The sequence below is a fragment of the Cavia porcellus genome, unplaced genomic scaffold, assembly GCF_034190915.1.
Source record: "Cavia porcellus strain 051 isolate PalLab524CR breed Dunkin Hartley unplaced genomic scaffold, mCavPor4.1 scaffold_21, whole genome shotgun sequence".
Lineage (NCBI taxonomy): Eukaryota > Metazoa > Chordata > Mammalia > Rodentia > Caviidae > Cavia > Cavia porcellus.
Window position 1 is genome coordinate 64,880,859 of NW_026947504.1, and position 24,683 is coordinate 64,905,541.

At 35.2% G+C, this 24,683-nt stretch overlaps 1 protein-coding gene across 1 annotated transcript in view; it reads right to left on the minus strand.

Annotated features, from left to right (window-relative positions):
• Kpna3 (karyopherin subunit alpha 3) overlaps positions 1–24,683 on the minus strand; it is a 67,817-nt gene that overhangs the window by 27,530 nt on the left and 15,604 nt on the right. Inside the window, exon 2 of the mRNA XM_063232808.1 lies at positions 1,586–1,630. Coding sequence (XP_063088878.1) covers positions 1,586–1,630 — 45 coding nt within the window. The remainder of the gene's footprint in view (positions 1–1,585; positions 1,631–24,683) is intronic.

Here is a 24,683-nt window from a genome sequence, read left to right on the forward strand (position 1 = left end):
TTATTTCTGAGGTCCAAATAACCTAAGAATACGAAAGAATTTTTGCAAATGTGATTGTCAAAAAGCTCTACGTCCACAAAGGAATTAGGCATTAACATGACACTGGAGTTGACAAGTATTTTTCAAATTTAGTAAAAAAATGAGTGGGGAAAGGGCACAGAAGAATGGATTTTAAGAACTACACACTATAAGCAGCATGACACAGTGGACAAAAACTCAAAACTTGATTATGTAAGCATTTAGAAAAATAAGATAACTCCAATTAATCTTTAAAGTTTCAGATTATATGTAACTTCTGGGAGGCAGTGTCGCAGCGCCTGCCTGGCAAATGTGAGGCCTTGAGTTCGAGTTCCAGTACCCACAAAAACAAGTAACAACAACAACAACAAAACCAATACATGTAACTTCAGACAAAGTCATCTTTGAATTTCCAATTTGACAAAAATTTACCCTGCTAACTTTTATAGCTACCTTTCTCCAGCATTATTCACAGGTTGTAAAGATGTATTTGGTTATATAATTTTTAGATGTACTATCCAACTGCATGTGGCAGATGCTCAAATAAAGATGCTTATATAAATAACCAAATAAAGAAATTTCTGATGAAGATTTACAAGGAGCTTCTAACAAACAGAACCGGTACTCAAAGTTTAGAGATTTGAAGAGCAATCTAGCCAGTATTCAAACCAAAGTGCATATTAAATAAAAGGTCTATTGAATTCTGGTGACATGAAAGAGTATGTATTTTCAAAATCAAGCCATTCCCTCTCTTTAAAACTGAAAAGCTTACAACAGTAATTTAATATAGGAAGGAATTTGAGAGTGAATTAGATCAGGGAAAAAAGTCTAAACACTGAGGCTCGAAATAAATTTCAAATCTATCAGAAAGTACATACACAGAGGGAATTCATTATGTGTATTTTATTGATTGGCAGATGAAATATTTGCTTCAAATAAAATGGGTTCACATGGAAATCTGATGGTAACTCCAAAGTCCTTCAAAAAATAATGGAAGAAAATAATTTTAACATATTCACAGGGGGCTGTAATTTGTATGTCTTGTTGGGTGGCTCTGAACCACCAGTGAAACATGCAAGGAAGTCTTAACAGCAGTAACCTTCCACTGGTAAGATTTACTTTTTTAAAAGTATCTTTAACAATTTATGTAACTTCTACATGGGAAAGAGAAAAAAAAATCTTATATAGCACACATCCCACCAAATGTGTTGTTAAGGAAAAAGCATCTAACTTCATCTGATGTGAAAATTTCAATACTTCTCACAGTGCCTCTTATAATAAAAGGAAGCTATTATTATGTATCATTACAAGCTAATGATGTGTTTTTAGGCTGTATAGTTTTAGGGAGGAACATTAATCTCTCATAGTATTTTCATAATTCAAGTTATATAGAATTTTAACATCAGAAAGCACTATTAGTTAGTTTTCTTTAAATTTGTATCACTCAGGACTGGGGATTTAGTTCAGGGGCTCAAGAACTTGCCTGGTAAGCACAAGGTTAAATTTGATCCCTGGTAGAAAAAAAAGAAAGAAAAGAAAAGAAAAAGCGAATTTGTGTCATCCTTACCTTTCGTAGTTCAACTGTCACTTCATTTCTGTGTCTTCGCATTGTCTAAGAAAAATAAAGAATACATAAGCATTAATGTATTGGTAATGCTGGTATATAATTTAGAGCCTAAGCATTTGAGACTTAAAGTTTTTTAGAAATACCTTAAGGCTTTGGACAGTCATTTCAGATTTTAAATGCTGTTATAATTAGGCAAAAATTCAAAACTCTTGTTTTACTGGATAGCCTCTGCCTATTTTTGCTTTGCTAAAGACAGAAAGTGAGGCTTGGCCACTGAGGACTCATTCTCTGTCTTACAGACACCCAGTTTTCTTTGAAGTATCCTTCCCACTGTACACAGTTTTCATGCAACCTAAAGTTCTTGCTTTGTGCTGACATTTGGCCTACCCCAAGTGTGTCTGTGAGGATCCTCTCAGAAGAAGACTCGCATTTCAGCTAGTGGGCTAAGATGCTAAGATCTGCTATCAATGTGGTGGGTATCAGCAAAGCAGCTGGGAGATCACACAGGAAAAAAGGCAAACGAAGGATGAGCTCTCGCTTTCTTCTAGTGCTGGGACGTCTCTCTTCCCCTGCCCATGGAAATCATTATTTCAGGTTGGCTCTTGGAACTTGCACCATTACCCTCCCCTATTTTTCCCTCTCTTGTTTTTTGCTTCAAAATAAACCGTATTACTGGCTTTCCTGGTTCTCCAGCATGCAAACAGCTTATCATGGGACTTTGTAGCCTCCAGAATCAAGTGAGACAATTTCCCGAATAAATTCCCTCTCAGACCTTTCTCTATATGTCTGGATCTACTACCAATTTTCTCTCTTGAGAACCCTAAAACAGACCTTACATAGATACCAGTCCAAACAAACTTAAAATATGTGTGTGTGTGTGTGTGTGTGTGTGTGTGTGTGTGTGCGCGCGTGTGTATGTGTGGGACAACTAGAAAACAATAATTAGACAATCAAGTAGGCTTCAAGGTATTATTGGTAGGGTTGTGGTGTAGTATGGTGTGTGTGAGGAATATGATAATGGTGTTGTGCTTTTTTAAAGAGTCCTTGCATTTTATTTAATTAATTTATTTATTTAGTCTTTTTTTGAGATGGGGGGTCTCACTATGCAGTTCAGGCTGGCCTTGAGCTCACTTTGTAGCCCAGGCTAGTCTCGAACTCGCAACGATCTGCCTTCCTCAGCCATCCGAGTGCTGGGATTACAGGGTGAGCCACCACACCCAGCTCTATCATTCATTTATTTTTGTTAAGAGTAGAAATTATTGGAGAAAGGACTGGGCAACAGGAATGAGGAACAGGAATAGCTCCTAAGAGACAGAAAAGGTCTCAAGTGGGCTGTATTTTAAATAGCATATACCTTTTTAATTAAAAACAAAAAACACCAAAAACAGCACATGTCACTTCTGGAAGACCCCTTTTCTTTGAGAAGTCATCTGTTCCCTTACAGCTGAATTCTGGCTATAACAAAAAACACATTCCTAATGTACTCCTAAACTCATTAAAATAGTAAGAGGGCAGAGGAGTCAGTAAAGTCAAACCTAAGGAGAAAGAAGTAAAAAGTAAGTAAGTGCAAAGTATAAGGTAGCTGCCTGTTTGATACCAGAATATTAAGCCCCATCCTGGATACAAGGCTGGAGAGCTAAACCTTAAGATTTCTCAGATGAGCAGAACTTCAAAAGAGCCAAAATGCCCATTTCTCAAGAGAAGCAATTTACATATTTACTACAGAAAATCAGTTCCATTGGGCCCTTGGGGTTAAGTAAAAGTTAGCAAATACACAAGAAAACAAATTATCATAAACAGATTCATAAATATAAGAATGAAAAGTAACAACAGGAAAAGTATCAGTTCACTCCTTTTGGAGTTAGAATACTAGAATTAAGTAGAAAATGTAAAACAACCATAATAACTATTTAAAGCATAGAAAAATGAAATTTTAAAATTAGCCTAAATAAATTATCAGAAATGATCAGTAGCTTTGAAAAGTAAGAATCAAATACAACTTTGAAATATGAAAAATTGTTGAAACACAAAATCATGAAAAGATGAAACAACATATTTAATAAGAAATTTCGTGAACTCTTAGATCAGAAAAAATTACAAAATAAGAGACACAATGATAATACAGAAAAGAAATAAACATAGAGGATATAATGAGTTACAAATAATATTTATGATCCAAAAAGATAAAGAGATTGAACAGAAGCCACCTTTGAAGAGACAACAGCTAAGAATTTTCCAGAACTAATTACAAACAATGATGAGCCAGGGATTCAAGAAAACCAAGAGGGAAAGTTAAAATAAATGCATACCTGGAATACTATAGTGAAACTACAGAGCACCACATGGAAAAAAGAGAAACTCAGACACATTACCTTTAAAAAGCATCAGACTATCAGGTTTATAGTAGCACAATTCATAATATAACAGCTAAATCTTGGAAGTAGCCTATTAGGCATTTATACACAATGGAATATTATTCTGCCATAAAAAATGTGAGAAAATGGATACAGCTTGAGACCATGTTAAGTGAAATAAATCCAACACAAGCTTAAATATTTCGTGGTAAAAAAATTTTTTTTCATGGTTCCTCTTATAAAAAGCAAAATGAAAAGACAATAGGAGGTAGGGAGGCAGATCTTTCCCAAACGGGAAGGGAAGAGACAGAGGGAGAGAAGAGGAAGGGGAAAGAATAGGGATGAAATAAGGAATTGTGATGTGTTATGTACACGCATCAACTCCACACAAGGAAGGTAAACATCGTGTACTACAAATGTGAACTAATAAAGAAGTAACTGAAAAAATACAATTTAAAGTCTAAAAGAAGCAATAGACTAATAACTTTAAAAATTCTCTATTAATTTTACTTGCTTATAAATGGGCCTTATAAGTTGTTATTTCATTGGTCTACAATTTCACTAGCAAATTGTAAAGCACAGTTTAAATATTTTTAAAATAACATACCTTTACAGCTTTCTACTTTATTTTGTCCTGAGAACAATTTCAGAATCTTTTTAATAAAATAAATTCAAGTGGTTTAATTTTATTGCAATTGTATAATTGACACTTTACTTAAAATTTCAATATTTAAGAATCCAATGAGAAAAAATGTTCAACATCTTAGTCATTTGAGAGATGCAAATTAAAACACCATCTTAACCCAGAAAGAATGGCTATTATCAAGAAATCAACCAGTAACAAATGCTGGCGAGGCTGTGGAGTGAAGGAACGCGTTTCCATTTTTGGTGGGAGTGTATACTGATGCAACCACTGTGAAATCAGTGTGGAGATTCCCCCAAAAACTAGGACTAGAGGTTTCATTTAACTCAACTACTCTCCTTCTCAAAAGAATTAAAAGCATCACACCACAACAATATATGCACACCCGTGTTTACAGTGGCACAGTTGGTAATAGTTAAATCTAAAAACCCAAATGCCCATAAACTAATGAATGGATAAAGAAGATGTGGGTTTTTAATACAATGGAATACTATTCAGCCATAAAGAAACATTTCTAGGTAAACAGATGTACCTTGAGGCCATACTCTTCAGTGACATACACCGCACACACATGCGTAAATACTGGATTGTTTTTTGGGTATAAGAAACTGAAATTGCAAATAAGAACCAAAATGTGTAATACACATTGTAAAACAGGAAAATGATACTAAAATAGCGAAGGGAACAAGTCAGGGGGAGGGGAGAAAGAAGAGAAAAGTAAAAAGAAATGAGAAAAGAAGGGTAAAATGAAACAATGTTTCTGCAAAGAGGGAGAAGAGGAGGGCTGAAAGGAGGAGCCCGAATGGTGGACAAAACAACAGTTACGTACAGGTACAGGTTCTCTGCGTGAATGTGGTCATTGCACAGTTACGTACAGGTACAGGTTCTCTGCGTGAATGTGGTCACTGCATATACGTAAAATGTATCAAGAAAATCTGATTGGGGAAAAAATCTCATGAAAGTCACTTTAGAGAAATACTAAAACAAAAAAAGAAAAAGAAAACAACAACAACAACAACAAAATAGAGCATAATATTAGCATATAATTTCGGAAGTTCTGGGGCCATTAGAAGGTTCTGTTAACTTCAGGCTAAGAATTTCTATAACGAAAATAAATCAATAATTTCAAAATGTACACGAGTGGGATGGGAGGATGATAAAAGTATTTAAAATTGGACTGCAGTGACAGTTACAAATTTACTAAAATCAAACTGTATACTAACAATCAGTGAATTGTACAGAACATAAACTTTATCAGTAAGAATACAAAAGAACAATCTCTTCCAATAGAAACATTTATTCTATGTTTCTTTGGGACCCTGAATATTTTCCTGAGCATGCTAACTGAAGCAAGTATATAAATTTTATTTAAGGAAAACAAAGTAGGAGACAAAAAATTTCTGGATTTGTTTGACTCCTTATATTTAAGAGACACAAGATTGCCCTCTTAAGTAGTAACATAACTAGAAAACAAGATGTGACTCAAAAATACGGTGAATGTTCATTTTTTAATTATCTCAGTAAAAGACAGTGCCATCAATCCCTCTTGCTTTGAACATACTTATCCCACCTTTCTTGCAGTTCTGGAGGTCCTTTTTTTTGAGTCTTTGGTTATACTGTCATGGCTTTTTGTCCTGAATTAATTCAAAAACCTTTACTTTTTATGGTCTTTTTAATTTTTGAGAAGAGTCAGGAATTGCACAGTGCTAGATCTGGTAAATTGGATAGATCAGGACACACTATGTTTTTTTTTTTCACAATTCTGCTTTCCAGAACCACTACCAAAGGGCCAAAAAGATGGAATACATGTATTTAAAGTGAAAGAATTTTGAGGTGGATTAATAGCAGTTAATGTTTTTAAATAATTATTTATTTATTTATTTATTTATTAAGTAAATAAATATTTATTTAAACATCCACCATATAGTTGTGGTCATCCCTTGTAGCTCTGGAATAAAAAGACTACAGGACACTGGGCCCACAAGTTTGCCAATTGAGCATTCATGACAAAGTTGAATTGAGAAAAGCAATGACAGGAATAACACAGTGAAGTATTTTTAATATGCTCAAAATACTACTAGCTTCAAATTCACAATCCCAATAAAGGAATGATAGAATTTAAATTTCACTGCCTCATAACTGTCAGTAAATTAACAGATTTAAGCAATGATCTTTGGTGGTTACTCATATCATAAAAGGAAATAATCTGACACTATGTACTTCATAGTAGAAGTATATAGTACCCAAGAAAATCAAAACCAAGCCAATGCAGAATGAGGGAAAAAAATTCTACATCATACAGCTGGTAAGGGACTTGTAACAAAAATATATAATGCACCCTTTACAACCATTAAAAAAACAAGTAATGCCATTAAAACAAAGACAAAAGACCTAAACAAGATAGTTTCCCAAAGATACATAAATGACCAGTAAAAGAATTAGAAAAATGCATATTGAAACCGTGAGATTTTTACTAAGATGGCTCAAACTAAGAAAGGACAAGGACTGGACTGGGCCCAGGGGTAGAGCCCATTTGGGCAAAGTCCTAGGTTCCACCCCTCAGCACTACTAAGTAGGTAAGACAAACAGACACACACACACACACACACACACACACACACACACGAAAAGGACAGTTTGAGAAATGAAAAGGGAAACTATAAAGTAAAAGAGATTTAAGAGATATCAATTAATTATAATAAGCAGATCTTAAGTTATTACTGTTAATCATATTTAGCTGTAAAAAAAAACCCCTTTTAATGGATATTCAGTAAACAGATTAAAGTGGAAAATAAATTTACCAGTAAGAACTCTCAAACAAAAACAGAGAAACTTAATATGACAGAGCTGGTATTATGACCACTGAGAAAATGATCATTTGGTAAATGATTCTGGGCCAATTACTTTCCAATGATAAAAAAGAAACAAAGAAACAAACTAACTAGATTCCTACTGTATCATCAGACAGAAAAATTAATTCCAGATGGATCAAGGACTTGTAGACCACACTGAAATTTAAAAGGAAAGTATCTTTATAATCCTTGGATAGAGAAAATTTTCTTAAGCAGGACACAAACAGTGCTAAACACAAATGAATAGCTCTATTAAAGTTAACGACTTCAATTCCTTAAAATACTTCCTGCAAGGTGATTCCAGCATTCTGGGAGGCTGAGGCTGGAGCATTCCAAGTTTGATTAGGGGCAACTTAACAAGACCCTGTTTCAGAATTTTAATAAGGACGTGTTATAGCTCACTCAGGGCGAAAGCCCAATAGGGCTTATGAGTATAACTGCTTAAGTAAAACTGACTAAATTAGGATCAAATGGGGAAGCAAAAGGCTGAGTTAGTAGCTCCTTCGGTCTTCCTCAAGGTGACTGATACCTGTTTAGAACATCAATCAACCTCTGATGTTTATCCTTAGGAAGTATGTGGGTGCATTTGTTTTTATCTTTTGTCTCGAGATCTGTAATCTTATTAGTTGACCACAGTTATGCCACCTCATGCCCACCTTGCAATTTCCCACTTTTCCCCACTTTGGACACACCTCTCATCTTGCGGTTTTGCTCTATAAAACCCCAGGAAAAGGCAGAGTCTTTGGAAACCCACTCAGGACCCCTTCTGTCTCTCTTAGAAGCTTTCATTCTCTCAATAAATATATTCTGCTCTGAAAAATAAAAAGCCTTGAGTTCAGTTCTCAGTGCTGAAGTTGGGGAGGGAGGTTTCCATAGAAAAAAGACAAGCCAAACTGAAAGGACACTTGAATAGTGAATAATGAATACCTAAAATATATACTCCTACCCATCTATAAGAAAAAAGACAATAGGAAAAAATATGGAGAGTTGGGAGGGAGGTATTTTATAGATTAAAAAAGTCAATATAAAACTATGGCCAATGGTTCTCTTTAACCAGAAAATACTAAGAATACAAAAATATGCCATTTCACATTTACTGGACAACCAAAAAACTAGTAGAATATTATCAAGTGTTCATGAAGATGTGGAGCAACTAGTAAACTTTCAGTCAGTACAATTATTCTTGTAAAACAATTTGGCAAAATCTGGTAAATTTGAAAAATATCCCAAAAGACACATCACTCCATGATGCAAACCCCATAGAAATTCTTGCATATATGTTCAGAGACATATACATGTAGTTTCTTGGTACTACTTACTTATAATTACAAAAACAATAATAAAAGCAGCCCAAGTGTTCATTAAATGATTAAGTAAACCACAGGCTGTAGCAATTATTTCTCAGAAATGAGGATAAATGAACTATAAGCTAAATAAATGAATCCAGAAATATATTAGGTAAATAAAGCTAGTTAAAAAAAAACTTTTCTTTCACATTCATAATTTATATGAATTTGAGACAGTGGATTACTTCTGGAAGGAAACTGAGAGGAGGGTCAAAATTACAGGTAGTTTTTCAGGAGGTTGATAATTTCTAGTTTTTAAATTGTATGCTGGATTTGTGACTATTACTGCTTCCAAACTTGTTATCCATGTTATCTATTTTGTGTGTGAAACTACTTTTAAAAATGTTTAAAGGAAAAACACAAAACAAAATACTTCTTGATGCACTACCATCATTTCTGAGGGGCACTAGAAACTGAACTCAGGACCTGCACTTGCCAGGCAGGCACTGTGCCACTAAGCTATGCCCCCGCATCCAGCCATTACATTTTGTGTTAATAATTGTTGTAGTCCACTGACATTTTGGCTTCAATTTCCTTTGTGCCACTAGCATCAATATACCAAACTGAACCCACACAGAGAACTAATAATAAAATAATTCTCCATCAGAATTCAATTCACAGAGTGTAAGCTAAAAAACACCAACAATCTCAACACCTCTTCAGTATCTATTTCATACTCTCATTTATCTTCCCATACAATATCACATTTTGCTTTGAGTTAGAGGTTCTCTCTACTTTTTCCTAAGTCCATTCTAGTTCTTGTCACCATCTCTCTGGTAATTCACGAAGACTCTGTCAAGTGTTCCCAATCCAAATCGTAACATCATGATCAGTGTCATTAGTAACTCTTCAAACAGGCCAGATCAGGAAGTTGGCCAGGCACAGTCTGATGTTCTCTTTTTTTCCCCAAGTTTCAGTTTCACCAAGACTAATTCTGTGGCAATCCTTTCATCACTATAACAGCTACTGAAGCAGCATTCCAACTAGGATAAATTCTGGATGTTTTCCATTGCTTTCAAAAACTGTAAAGTGCTCGACATTTTACATGAAATGGGAAAGGTTTTCTACTAAACGCTGTTGTACCTTGTTTTCTAATTTGGGGAGTCCCTATCCCTAGCAGCAAAAATCTTGAGAACATCCCTGGATTCTATTTAAGATATTAACTGGCAATTTGACAACTGGTGTAGGCCCACAACCATTACTGAATCCCTCAACCCCTTGACTTTCTCCGACCGTTCAAGCCATTCTTGTTTTTTTGCTTCACTCATATATATGTTTAAATGTTCACTCTAAAAGTGGGGCTGCTAGAACAAATGCTGTGGGACTGTGGGAGTGTAGAACCACTATGGAAATCAGTGTGGAGTTCCTCAAAACACCAGGATTAGAGGTCCCATTAGACCCAGCTATTCCCCTTCTGGGTATTTTCCCAGAATTAAAAGCATCATATTAATGATATATGCACACCCATGTTTATGGCAGAACAATTTGTAATAGCTAAATCTTGGAAACAACTCGAATGCCCATCAACCAAGCAATGGACAAAAAAGATGTGTATTTTTATATAATGGAGTTCTGCTCAGCCACAAAGAAGGATAAACTTGAGGCTTTTATAGGTAAATGGATGCAACTTGAGACCATACTCATAAGTGAAATAAATGAGACTCACAAATGTAGACATCATGTTGTCTCCCTAGTGTAAGAAACTGAAAGAGTAAATAGCCAAAATATACAATAGGTATCATAAAAGAGGAAGAAGCTGCTCAAAAAGAAAGAGTAACTGGGATGAAGGAAAGAAAAAAAGAAGAAAGAGAAAAAAATACATATATATACACACACAAAATAGCTAAAATAATTCCAATTATACTACTCACTTCAATTCACTGGAGAAACTGGTTTGTGCTTGTTTGATTAATTTTTCGTGCCTGTGTCTTGTAATTTGAGCAACTACTTTGAGACAGTATGCAATACATTAACCATTGTTAATCTCCTATTATTTTGAAATTCTATCATTTTTAGTTTTTTCTCAAGATAAAAATAAAATAAAATAAAAGTGGGGCTGCTAAGTGCTTCAACAGAAAAAGAAACAAACTGCCTAATTTCCATTATAGGTATTACAAATTCTAGGTCATTAAGCTCAATTAAATTCTCAATGTTTGTTCTTTGGAAATATTTCCAAGCTTCTGTGCACTGAAAGCTATAGTTCTCAATCTCTTTTTTTCCATATCTCCCTTCTTTTCATATTGGGCCACCTACTTACCGAGAAAAATCAACAGAGTAGCAACTACTTCAGCTTCCTATCAGTAACATTCAAATTTCCTCCCCAATCCTACTCCCAGTAACTTGCATTCTCAAATATCCTTTCATCCTATCAAAATGACAGTGCACGAGGTGACTGCTATCTGTGCTGACTCTTAATATCTTTATTAACAGTCTCCTATCATTTTTCATCTTTTATTTTCCATTATCATGAACACATACCATAGTGGTTCTTTAAAGAAAGAAAGAAAACTCTTCCTCAACTTACATTCCCTTCTGATTACTGTCCTCCTTAGCCAATATTCTTTAAAAAGCAATGGCTCCAATGTTTTGGTTTTATTCTTTACTGTTTTGTTCAATTTTATTATAACTGACAAAAAAGGCAATTCTTAAAAGATAGCAAGAGGCAGTATGGTAACCATTGTTGATCATCTAGTATTTTGTTTTTACATTATTATGTCCATCCTTTTGATTTGACTGATTCTGTTCTGTTATGGCACATTTGGTTTTACTCTCTTCAAAAAAAAGTAATAAGAACTGTGGGAGTAATAAAACCAAAAATGTGTAGTTGTCATTGTACAAAAGAAAAGAAAGTGCTCTAAAGAATATAACTGCATATATATATTTAAGTGTATAAGATAGATAACCATATTACTGAGTTTTGTTGGATCATTGAACAAAACTGTTTCCAGTCTCACTGTTTGAAAGTCCACTTTATATGCTTTAATTTTGAAACTTGAACAACTATTTCTAAGATAACAATATGTAATCTATTAACTAGTGATTTCCTACTGTTTATGTTTTCTGAAATTCTGTATAACTTGTACCCTTTTTCTATTTTTTTTTTCTTTTTCTCCTTAAATTAAAAAAAAAAAAAAAAAAAAAAAAAGTAGTCTTGTGACAGCTTCCTGTTGCACTGGACCAGTGCAGCAGGTTCTGAGCCAGCCTGTGCCGGCCTCATCAATCCCTGCCATGCTTGGCAGACTCTGGAGTTCTGAGGGATCGGGCACCATCTGTTCCAGGGGCTGGGCAGCCTGGGGTGAGTGTCCCCACACCATCCCCCGAGCCCAGCTAGCTTGGGACCCTCACTCGCCCCGACAGGGAATTCCGCAGCTTCTGGTTGCACTGGACCACAACTACCGGGCATGAGCAGGCCTGCAACAGCCTCACCGCTCCCTGCCGTTCTTGGTGGACTCAAGAGTTCTGAGCCAGCAGGCACCATTCGTTCCAGAGGCTGGGCGGCCTGGGGTGAGTGTCCCCGCACCATCCTCCAAGCCTAGCTAGTTTGGGATCCTCGTTCACCCCAAACAGTAAACTTCACAGCTTCCTGTTGCACTGGACCAGCTAGGCGGGTCTTGAGGCGGCCTGCCACCCCCAGTGAGCCTCTCTCAATCAGGGAAACTGGGCGGCCAGAGAGCACCCAGTTATATAAAACAAGTATTAACAGAAATGAAAAACCAAATTAGCAGTAACACAATTATAACAGGAGACCTTAACACACCATTGACACCAAGGGACAGATCAACCAGACAGAAAATCAGCAAAGAAATAACAGAACTGAATCACACCTGTAAACAAATGGACTTGATAGACATATACAGAGTGTTCCATCCAACAATATCAGAATACACATTCTTCTCAGCAGTAGATGGGTCATTCTCTAAAATAGACCATATATTAGCTCACAGAACATATTTAAATAAATGCAAAAGAGTTGAAATTATCCTATGCATGTTATTGGATCATAGCGCCATGTAACTACAAATTACTGATAAAAGATACTGCAAAAATCCCACAAACACCTAGCAATTGAATAAGATACTCTTGAGTAATCAGCAGGTCACAGGGGAAATTAAGAAGAAATTAAACAATACCTACATGCAAATGAAAATACAGATACAACTTACCGGAATCTGTGGGATGCAATGAAAGCTGTCTTCAGAGGAAAATTTATTACACTGAGTTCCCACATCAGGAAAACAGATTGAATACAAATAAATAACCTGATGCTACACCTCAAACATCTAGAAAAAGAAGAGCAACTCAAGCCAAAAGCCAGAAAAAAGGGAGGAAATTATAAAAATCAAGGCAGAAGTCAATGCAATAGAGACTAAGAAAACAATCCAAAGAATCAATGAATCAAAGAGTTGGTTCTTTGAAAGAATAAAATTGATAAGCCCCTAGCCAACCTTATTCAAAAAAAGGAAGAAAAGGCTCAAATTCATGCAATAAGGAATGAAAAAGGCGAAATCACTACAGACTCTGTAGAAATACAGAAGATCAACATCTATTTCGAAAACCTCTACTCTCAAAGGTTTGATAACACAGAAGAAATAGACAGATTCCCAGAAGCATATGAAGTACCAAAGCTGGATCAAGAAGATGTAAAACTGCTGAATAACCCAATTTCTATTAATGAAATTGAAAATGTAATTAAGTCCTTACCTACAAAGAAGAGCCGAGGCCCAGACAGATTCACTGCAGAATTTTACAAGAAGTACAAAGAAGACTAAACGCCAACACTCCTCAAATTCTTCAATGAAATTGAAAGGGAAGCATTCCTTTCTAAGTGATTCCTGGAAGCAAATATTACTCTAGTACCAAAACCTGAGAAAGACCTAACTAAAAAAGAGAACTACAGACCAACCTCCCTAATAAACACAGATGCAAAAATCCTCAATAAAATATTAAGTAGGATGCAGCAAGTCATCAAGATTATACACCATCACCAAGTGGGATTCATCCCAGGCATGCAGGGATGATTCAACATACATAAATCAATAAATGTAATCCACCATATCAATAAAGTAACAATTATATGATCATTTCTATAGATGTAGAAAAAGCTTTTGATAAGGTCCAACATTCATTTATAAGAACCTTACAAAAATTTGAACAGATGGTCTTTACCTTGAAATAATAAAGGCCATCTATGACAAACCAACAGCCAGCATCATACTAAATGGCCAAAAATTGAAAGCCTTTACTTTAAAATCAGGCACAAGACAAGGATGTCCCTTATCATCGCTCCTATTTAACATAGTACTGGAAACACTAGCCAGACCAATTAGACGAGAGAGAGAAATAAAAAGGGACAAAGATAGGAAAAGAAGAAGTTAAATTATCATTATTTGCAGATGACATGATACGCTACATAGAAGACCCCCAAAACTCCATTGAAAGACTCTTAGATATAATAAATTCAGCAATGTAGCTGGATACAAAAATCAATATTCAAAAATCAATAGCATTCCTAACAACAAGATCACAGAGGGAGAAATAAGAGAAGCCACACTCTTCACACTAGCAACCAAAAAAAAAAAATGAAATATTAGGAATTACTCTCACGAAAGAACTGAAAGACCTATATAGAGAAAATTATAATACACTGAAAAAAGAAATTGAAGATGATCTCAGAAAATGGAACAACATCCTGTTATGGTTTGATAACTAGTGGTCAACTTAACGCCAGCTGGATTACATCAGCATGCATTGAGAGAAGATGCTCCACCTGAGAAGGGTTGCCAGGATAAATAGGTAGAGAAGAAGAGAGGTGTGGAGGAGGGATTGAGGTGTTATGGAGGCATTGTTGGTTCTCCTACGAGTTGCTGTCCGAGCTGTTGGTTCTGGAGAAGCTTTGGTCTTCACATCGAGCATTGCTTCCTGGCTCCGGAGGGGAAGACGTGTGCTGCCTGGTCTCCAGGATGAATTCGTCACACTGCTTCCTGGCACGTACCCGACTGTGCTTGTCGCCGGAGGAGCTCGGGGCCTCCATGTCGCTGAGGACAGCTGTGGTTCCTTTCAGGACAGCCTCGCTCTTTGTTGTGAGTGTGACTTATCAGCTCCAGTGTAGAACCCTCATCCCACTAGCACAGCTCCTTCATCCTGCTGGCATAGACTTTCTGGCTTCCACCGCTGACCCTTGGGTCTTCCCAGCACGAATCCGTAAAAGAGACTGGCGTGAGTCCTTGTGGGCCCTGGACTTCCAGTTGGACTCGTGGAGGCGTTGTCCTGAGCTCTGGGTTTTTATCTGGACTCATGTGGGACATTGCCGTGGGGTTTAGGCTCTTGACTTAAATAATCTATGTCATTGGTGTTGTGGATAGATTTCCTGCATTTTCCTGTGTTAACTTTCAGTGACCATTATAAAAATATTATAAACTCCATATCCTGACCTGAATTGTTCTCTGTGTACAACCCCTGACTACAACACATCCCTTGCTCATGGATAGGAAGCATAAATATTGTGAAAATGGCCATTCTCCCTAAACTGTTATACAGATACAATGCAATCCCAATAAAAATATAAAAATACCATCAACATACCTCATAGATCTAGAGAAATCACTCAGAAAATTCATGTGGAACGAGAAGAGACCTAGATTAGCAAAGACAGTTCTAAGCAACAAAGGCAAGGCAGAAGGCATCACAATCCCTGACTTGAAGTTATACTACACAGCAACAGTAGTAAAATCAACATGGTACTGGAATCAAAACAGATCTGAAGATCAATGGAATAGATTAGAAGATACAACCACAACTACAAACATACTCAACCACCTTATCTTTGATAAAGGAGCCAAACATGTTCACTGGAAGACCGATAGTCTCTTTAATAAGTGGTGTTGGAAAAACTGGCTCCCCATATGCCAAAAACTAAAACTAGACCCATGCCTATCACCATGTACTAAAATAAAATCTAAATGGATCAAAGACCTGAATACTAGAACGCAAACACCAAATCTATTGGAAGACAAGTTGGGTAAAAACCTTGAAGACACAGGAGTAGGTAGAGAATTCCTAAACAGGAATCAAACTGCACAGGAAATATTTCCCAGAATCAATAACTGGATCACCTCTTATTAAAAAGTTTCTGCATGTCAAAAGAAATATCCAGTATAGTGAAAAGAAAACCCACAAACTGGGAAAAAATCTTAGTGAACTGTCCCTCAGACAAAGGACTTCTGTCCAAAACATATAAAAGAATTTTAAAAAAAACCAGACCCGCGAAATTCAAAGACCCAATCCAAAAATGGGCATCTGAGATGAATATACATTTCTCAGATGAAGAAATACAAATGGCAAATAAATACATGAAAAAATGTTCATCATCATTAGTCATTAGAGAAATGCAAATTAAAACCACACTGAGATTCCATCTCACTCCTGAAAGAATGGCCAGGATCAAGAAAACTACCAACAACAAATGCTGGAGAGGCTGTGGGGAACAAGGAACTCTCCTGCACTGTTGGTGGGAGTGTAGACTGGTGCAACCATTGTGGAGGTCAGTCTGGAGATTTCTCAAAAAGCTGGGATTGGAAGTCCCATTTGTTCCAGCTATTCCACTTCTAGACATATTCCCAGAAGAACTGAAAGCATCATACCACAGTGATATATGTGCACCCATGTTTATAGCAGCATAATTTGTAATAGCCAGATCTTGGAAACAACCTAAATGTCCATCAACTGAGGAATGGATAAAAAACTTGTAGTATTTTGTACAATGGAGTACTACTCAGCTATAAATAAGGATCACATTGAGATATTTATAAATAAATGGGCACAGCTTGAGACCATACTCATAAATGAAATAAATCAAATTCACATGTATGAATACCGAATAGTTTCTCTAGTATAAGAAATGATAATACATAAACATATGTGGTAATTATGATTCCCCATTATATTGCTTTGAAGCCTTATAATGTTTTCATTCATTAATTGGAATTGTTTTATTCTGGTTGTTTGATTTTATTGTCTGTGATGTTACGAACAGCTATTTTGGCGAAAACAAGACATCATAATAGCTAGTGCTATTTAATATCATCTTGTTTTCAAGTCCCATCAAGCTGTTGTTCTTCTGTCTCCATCGGTTTTATCATATTGTATCCTATTGGATTTTATTATATGTGATAGTATAAACAAAATTTTTATAGGTAAAGAAACAATATAGAAATCATTGTTCATTTTCTGTTAGTTGGTTCTAAATACCCTGTAATACTTTCATTCTCTTGAATGGTTTCACACTGTCTTGATATGTTTGATGCTATAGTTATGAAATTAAACTCAAATATTTCAAAGAGACACTACGATAACTACTATTATGTCGGGTTATCTTGTGGTAAAACACTATGTTGCTTAAATTGTTCTGTTCTGACCTGTATTGTTATGTTGTTATGTCCTCTTTTATCTCAATCTCCTTTTTAAAAAATTTATTTATTTTTTTAATTAAGGGAAAAATAAATTTTAAAAAGCAGGATATATTATAGTAACTTTTTTGATTTCCTATTAACTTGATTTGAACTCCTGTATTGCTCTCACCATCTTGTTTTGACTGATTTTACTCTATTCTATTTTGTTTTATAGTATCAAGTTTGAGGGTATAGGCAACTACTTTGAAGGCAGTAAGATTCACTATGATGCCCATTCTGGTCTGACTATTATCTTCTTTTGAAGTCCTGTAGTATCTCCAATGTTTAGGTTTTATTGGTTTTGTTCTGTACTGCTTTGTTCAACTTTATTATACCTGATTATATGGGCAATTCTTTTTAAGGTAGCAAGAAGCATTATGGTAACCATTGTTGATAACCTTGTATCCTGTTTTGACATCATGTACTATGTCCATCCTTTGTTTTTGTTTTTGTTTTATTTTGTTTTGTCTTTTTCGTTTTTATCGGTACCAGGGATCGAACTCACAACTGCCTGCTTGCAAGGCAGGCGCTTATGCCACTGAGCTAAATCCCCAACCCCCATCCTTTGTTTTGACTGACTGTTTTGTTTTGTCACATTTGGTTTTATTCTCTTCAAAAAAAAAAAAAAACAAAGTAGTAAGAACTGTGGAAGTAATAAAACCAAAAATGTGTAATTGTTATAGTAAATAAGAGAGGCACAGAATGTGCTCTAAAGGATACAACTGCATGTATGTTTAAGTGTGCAAGATAGATAACCATATTACTAAGTTTTTGTTGGATCACTGAACAGAACTGTTTGCAGTCTCACTGTTTGAATGTCCACTTTGTATGCTTTAATGTTGTAACTTGAACAACTATTTCTAAGATAACAATATGTAATCTATTAACTAGTGATTTCTTACTATTTGTTTTTTTGAAATTCTGTATTACTTGTACACTTTTTCTGTTTTGTTTTTTTTTCTCTTTAAATAAAATTGCAAAAAAAAAAAAAAGTGGTCTTGTTTTGATTTGCATTCTTTGTTGGTTTCAGACAGTCTCACTATGTAGTCCAGACTGGCCTTGGAACTCACTGCAATCCTCGAGCCTCAGCCATGCTGGGATTACACAGGCATGTGCCAGCACGTCTGGCAACTTCCATTCATTTAGCGCATCTCATCTGAAAATTCTCCTGATGCTGCTCTTACCAAGATCAACAACTTTCTACTCATGGAACACAATCTCTACATAGGCCATATCTCTGAAGAACTCTGTTCAAACCACCTGTACATTCCCATCTCTCTGCCATATATATTTTTATATATACTTTCTACTATACATAGTATATATATATATAAATAGTATAGTAGAAAGTATATATTTTTTATGTCAATTACCTACTAATACCTGCACTATTTAGGTGTTTCCTGATGAATTCTGAAATGTGCAGTGATATACAATTTTCTAGTCAGATTATAATCAAAATATATGCATTATCAGGAAACTAGTTTATTTTTAAATATATGGAAGTACTTATATTTTCCGGGGGTTGAAATGGTACTGTATATTACTTTTGCCAACCTGTATATATTCTTGGATACAATTAATCAATATATCAAAATATCAGAAGCACTTTTTTTGTTAGAATTGCTATGAGACATAACTCGCCACACAATTCACCTATTTTTTTTTATTTTTACATTTTTTAAAAAATCTTTTTTATTGGTATCGGGGATCGAACTCATGACCGCCTGCTGGCAAGGCAGGTGCTTATGCCACTGAGCTAAATCCCCAGCCCCACAATTCACCTATTTAAAGTACACAAAGTCAGGTATGGAGGCTCACATGTGTAATCACAGTATATGTACATGGGAGGCTAAGGTAAGAGGATCGCTGTGAGTTCAAGGCCAGCCTGGGCTACAAAGGGAGGTCAAGGCCCACCTGAACTACATAGTAAAACCTTGTCTCAAACACATACTCATACATACATACCCAAAAAGTGTACCATTCGATGGTTTTTAGTATGTCCACTGAGTTGTGTGGCTACCATAACCCATTTTAAAACGTTTTCATCATTATTACATAAAGAGATTTTGTATCCTTTCCAGTCACTCTCCATTCTACCCAACTCTCACCTCAGTCGCAGGCAGCAAATAATTTACTTTCTGTCTCTACAGATTTACCAGTGCCCACAAAAAACTCTGGTTATCAAATTTAAATCAATTTCAAATGTGCTTCCTTTAGTCAGCATCTTTAAATAAACTACTGTGTTTTTAAGTAAACAGATTTTTGCTTATTATGCAAGTGCAACAACCTTGGGGATTTAAGCAGCTTAAAATTTTAAGCTCAGATCTCTGTCCTGAGCTAAACTGCCTGCTAGAACACTCACCAGAAATCTGAACAAGTACCTTGTAATGTTCAAAATTGAGCTCATCATTTTTCTCACTGATCTGCTTAATCTACTATTTTTATAACAAAAAAGTTCTCTCTCAGAATTAAGTACTCATTGAAAATTAAGTGAGATAAACATGAATAAATGCACCTTGTACTATCTGCTTTATGAAGCAGGCACTCATTAATGTTTGTTTCCCTTTTCTGTTTACAGGTTGTAATCAGAATTTCCAACCTTAAATCTCCTATCCACTGAATGTTTAACCTCAATGATTTATTTTTCATTTGTTAAACAAATTAGTCTGGTCTATTTTGGTATGTACTCTTTCTTATGTCTTTTATCCCTTCTTAATGCTTTACTCACATTAAAATCCTTATTTCAGTCTCTGATATCACTACTACTGAGCATCTCAGACTTACTGGTATTTTTGCTGTCTGCACACCACTTGTAGTAGACATACATATTTTCTTCTGTTTTATGAGCCTGAAACACTTTCCAGTTCTTGAGAGTGAGACTGTTCAAATTTGAAACATTTTGCCTCTTTACAATAGTAATTACATCAAAAAAGCAAATGACCTAGAATCTACCAAAAAATGCAACATGCTGAATATATTACCCCATTCTTACATATGCACATAATACTCTGAATAGTCATATGCCAGATAATATCAACAATGGACTGACTACACACACATATGATGCTGGTTCCCAAGGTTATAATGGAGTTCAAAAATCCTATGGCCCAGTATAACTGTAGCCATGGAGACAGCAATGTCACAATGCAATGCACACTCAAGAGGCTGGTAGTGATGCTAAAGTAAACAATCTTGCCCTGGCAGTAAAATACAGAAAACTATATAGAGAACTGTAATAATGTAATAAACTGCTACTGGTTTATTATGCTATACTTTTTATCACTTGTTTTATATTCCACCTACAAAAAAGTTTACGGTAAAAGAATATGCAATGTACACCAGCAGCAGACTCACATATCATCTGTTACTGTGCCCTCCTGACTGTATTATGATTGACTACACTAAATTTGTGTGAGTAGACTCTGTAACATTCACAGAATGACAAACTACTTAATAACATATTTCTTAAGAAGTGTCCTTGTGGTTAGGCAACATATGACTATTCAAAATACATATTAAGTTATATTAAATTTAATCATAAATTTTCTATTTGGTATTATCTCTAGAAGACAAGCATTATTTTCATCTAAAAACGAGAAATTAAGAATGAATAGAAAACTCCAGCCTTCCTTTTCTACCCAGTTCCACGGGACCTGTTAGTTAGTCTTAAAAAATGTATCACGGAGTAGAAAAATTTAATAGTAAACTTTATATTTTAAAAAACCTGAAACATCTATCAACTACTCCAGTCAGTATGTGGTACTTTGTGTTTTTCTAGGAATTTTCCAATTTCATCTGGATTATCCAATTTGCTTGCTTACAATTGTTCATGGCATTCCCTTAGTAATTGTTCCATTTTTGTAAGGTTGGTAACACTGTCCTTTTTCACTTCTTAGTATAGTAAATTAAGTCTTCTCTGATCATTAGTCTACTGAAATTTGTCAATTTAATTTTCACTGATTTTTTTCTCTATTGCTTTCTATTCACTATTTCATTTACTTCCTTTCTAATCTTTATTTCCTTTCTCCTGCTTGCTCTTAATTTTTGTCTCTCTTCCCAATTTTTTAAAAATGGACAGTTACAATTTGCAAGCTCTTTTTTTTTTTTTTTGCAGACTTTCTCTTTAATTTAGGCTTTACAGCTGTAAATTTGCCTGAACATTGCCTTAGATGCTCCCAATAAATGTTGGTATTTGTTATTTATATTCATCTCAAACTGTTTTCTGGTATCTACTTCTATTTAGTTTACTCACTGACTTATTACAAGTATGCTGGTTAGTTTCCACATTATTTATAAGACTGCAAAATTTACTTGTTACTGATTTCTAATTTTATTTTACTGTCTGCAGGAAACACACTGTGACTTTCATGTTTTTAACTTTATATGGCATAACAGAATATTCTATTTCCTGCAGAAGTGTTCCATGTTGACTTAAAAAGATGTATGTTAGCTAATTGTAGTAGTACATGCCTTAATCTCAGCACTCTTGGCGGCTAAGGCAGGAAGATTTTGAGCCCAACCCCAGCTTGAGCAACAGAGGAAGATGTCATAAAACAAAACAAAACAAAAGGACTGGGGATGTCGCTTAGTGTGAAGGCCCTAGGTTCAATTCCCAGAACTTCCCTACCCTACACACACAAATGAAAACAGTATGTTTTATAGTCATCTGTTACACAGTCAAATCCTGAAAGAAGTAACAAAGAGGATTATATACGCTTATTAGCTAAAGCAAAAAGGCAATGTAGTAATGCCATAAGGATAAATATACGGATAAATAAGACTGAACAAGGTTCAGAAACTGAACCACACACAAATGATTAAACTAATTTTCAAAAAAAACTGCCAAGGTAATTCAGTAGATGCCAGATGAAAACCAAGCTGTATCTTATAGTACATACAAGTAATAACTGAAAAAGAATCATAGACCTAAATGTGAAAGGTGAACAGAACAAATTCTAGAAGAAAATATACCAAAAAAATGTTTGCGTAACAGTAACAGGGATACTTAATATTGCTTAGAGCATAGAAAATACAAACCATAAAAGCAAAATCGATAAAATGTACTTGGAAAGGGAGACAGTTTTTGCTCTTTGGATACTACTAAGAAAATGAAAAGGTAGATGGAGAAAAAATATTCACAATATATGTATATGACAAAGAACTTGCATTTACGTTATATATACATATGTGGGGGGGTCTTTTTTTGAAACAGACTCTCTCTGTGCAGTTCAGGCTGGCCTTGAGTTAAACGATCCTCCTGCCTCAGCCTCCTGAGTGCTGGGATTACAGGCATACACCACCACACCTGCCTAGATTATATATATATTTAAACTTTTATGATTTTATAGTTAAGAAGAGGCAATCTAACTTTTTTTTTTTTGTCTTTTTTGTTTTTATCGGTACCAGGGATCGAACTTACGACTGCCTGCTTGCAAGGCAGGCGCTTATGCCGCTGAGCTAAATCCCCAGTCCCAAGGAAATCTAACTTTTGAGGAAAATGTTTCATAAAAAGAAACAACTGGCACAAAATTATCATGTTTTAAAAATGTCAGAAATTATTATTATTAAAAGAATGCAAAATATAGAGCTGGATGATAGCCCATGCCTGTAATTTAAGCACTCAGGAGGCTGAGGCAAAAGGATTGTCATGAGTTTGAGACTACCCAGCCAGTGATACAGTGAATTTGGGAGTAGCCTGAATGAACTACATAGCAAATAGCAACTCAAAAAAACAAGAAAATAAATTAATTATTTAATTTTTAAAAAAAGACTGCCAATACCAACTACTGGTGAGGATGTAGAACAACTAGAGTTGACATGGTAGCAAAATAGTGCAACCAACCACTCTGGGAAAGAAATGCAAAGTGTCTTATAAAATTAAATACACACCAAATGACCTAGCCATTCTACTCAGTATTTGTCCTATAGAAAAACAATCCACACAAAGATCAGTAAACGCACAGTCACAGTAGTTTTACTCATAACGGACAAACTGTTAGCAACTCAAATGTTCAATAATAAAAGGTACATCAAAAACTGTAGTATATTCACAAGGAAGTATGCGTGGAGACTAAAAAAGAATGAACCGCCAGTACACAAAGTTATGTAATGTTACATTAAGGAGAAGAAAAAAAACAGACACAAAGGGATATGTATTATAACATTTTTATAAAATTCTGGAAAAGGCAAACTAATCTATAATGTTGAAAGGAGATTCTTATCTGCCTGTGGCTGGAAAGAAGAGAAAGTTACGGCAAAGGGACTTGCAGAATATTTTGGAGAGAAAAAATTATTCAACATCTTGATTTTTAACGGTGGCTAAAAGGATTAATCATTTGTCAAATTCAAGTTGCACACTTATGTGTTAATAGCTCTATAAAAATGTTCATTTTTCTATTAAAAAGTATTCAATAATTAAAAACCTTCCTAAATTACTTTGCCTCAAAGATAAATTCTATGATATATAATTATCAGTATCAAATTTTTGTTCTATTAATACATATTATACAACACTTCAAGCTGTGTTATCATTGTGGCAGTTGATAAACCCTGTAATTTAAAAATTTTTTAAACGGCCAATAAGTAACCTTTAAGAGTATTATAAATGTATACATGACACCTATTGTACTGTTGTACTTGTGGACTTCATGTTCTAAGGATAATCAGGAACAAATGGTGACTTTATCCTCATACTGTTAATAAAAGCCAAACTAACATTAAAAATCTAGTAGGGAGAAGAACTGAAGAGGAACAGAAAGCTGCTGAATCTTTCCTGAAGATCCCTAAAACAACTCTAGGTACCAGATATTTCCTACAATGTGAAAATAAAACAAAGGGAACCATTCTCTGAAGGTCTACAGCACCCATATTATTCATTTCTTAGAATCATCTTAGTCCCTTTTCCCGGATATAAGTCAGCCAAGACTCCACGTCTTCTCTTAAGTACAATCAGTGGAAGGAAAAAAAAAAAAAAGATAATTTTTAAGCCATGTGAGTGCAGTCCCAAGACTACTGTTATATCTTGAATTTAATATAGTACTTGGCAACAATTTAATTATGAATTAAATTAAAACAGTGTTTCCTATGCTTTTTCAAGTCCTGGCCTAGACAGAAAATATTTACCATGCAACATAGAGTTAAAGGGATAAGGCTGCATAGACTCCACCACCCAAGTCTCCACTTGGCCTCTCTCAAGAAGGCACACCTGACTGGAAAGTGATAAGTCTCTCACACAGTTCATCCATGTGGCTGTGCACTGTTCCCAGCAAATGAACATACAAGAAAAATCCATTTATCTGTGATATTCCAAACTATATATCTTAGTCTACTGAGCAACTTCAAGTCCCAGTTCATGCCATCTCCATTATGAAGCCTTCCCTAATTCTGCAGGCTATAATTCACATTTGTGCTTCTACTTCCTAAACCATCTTCATTTGCATTAAAATATCACATT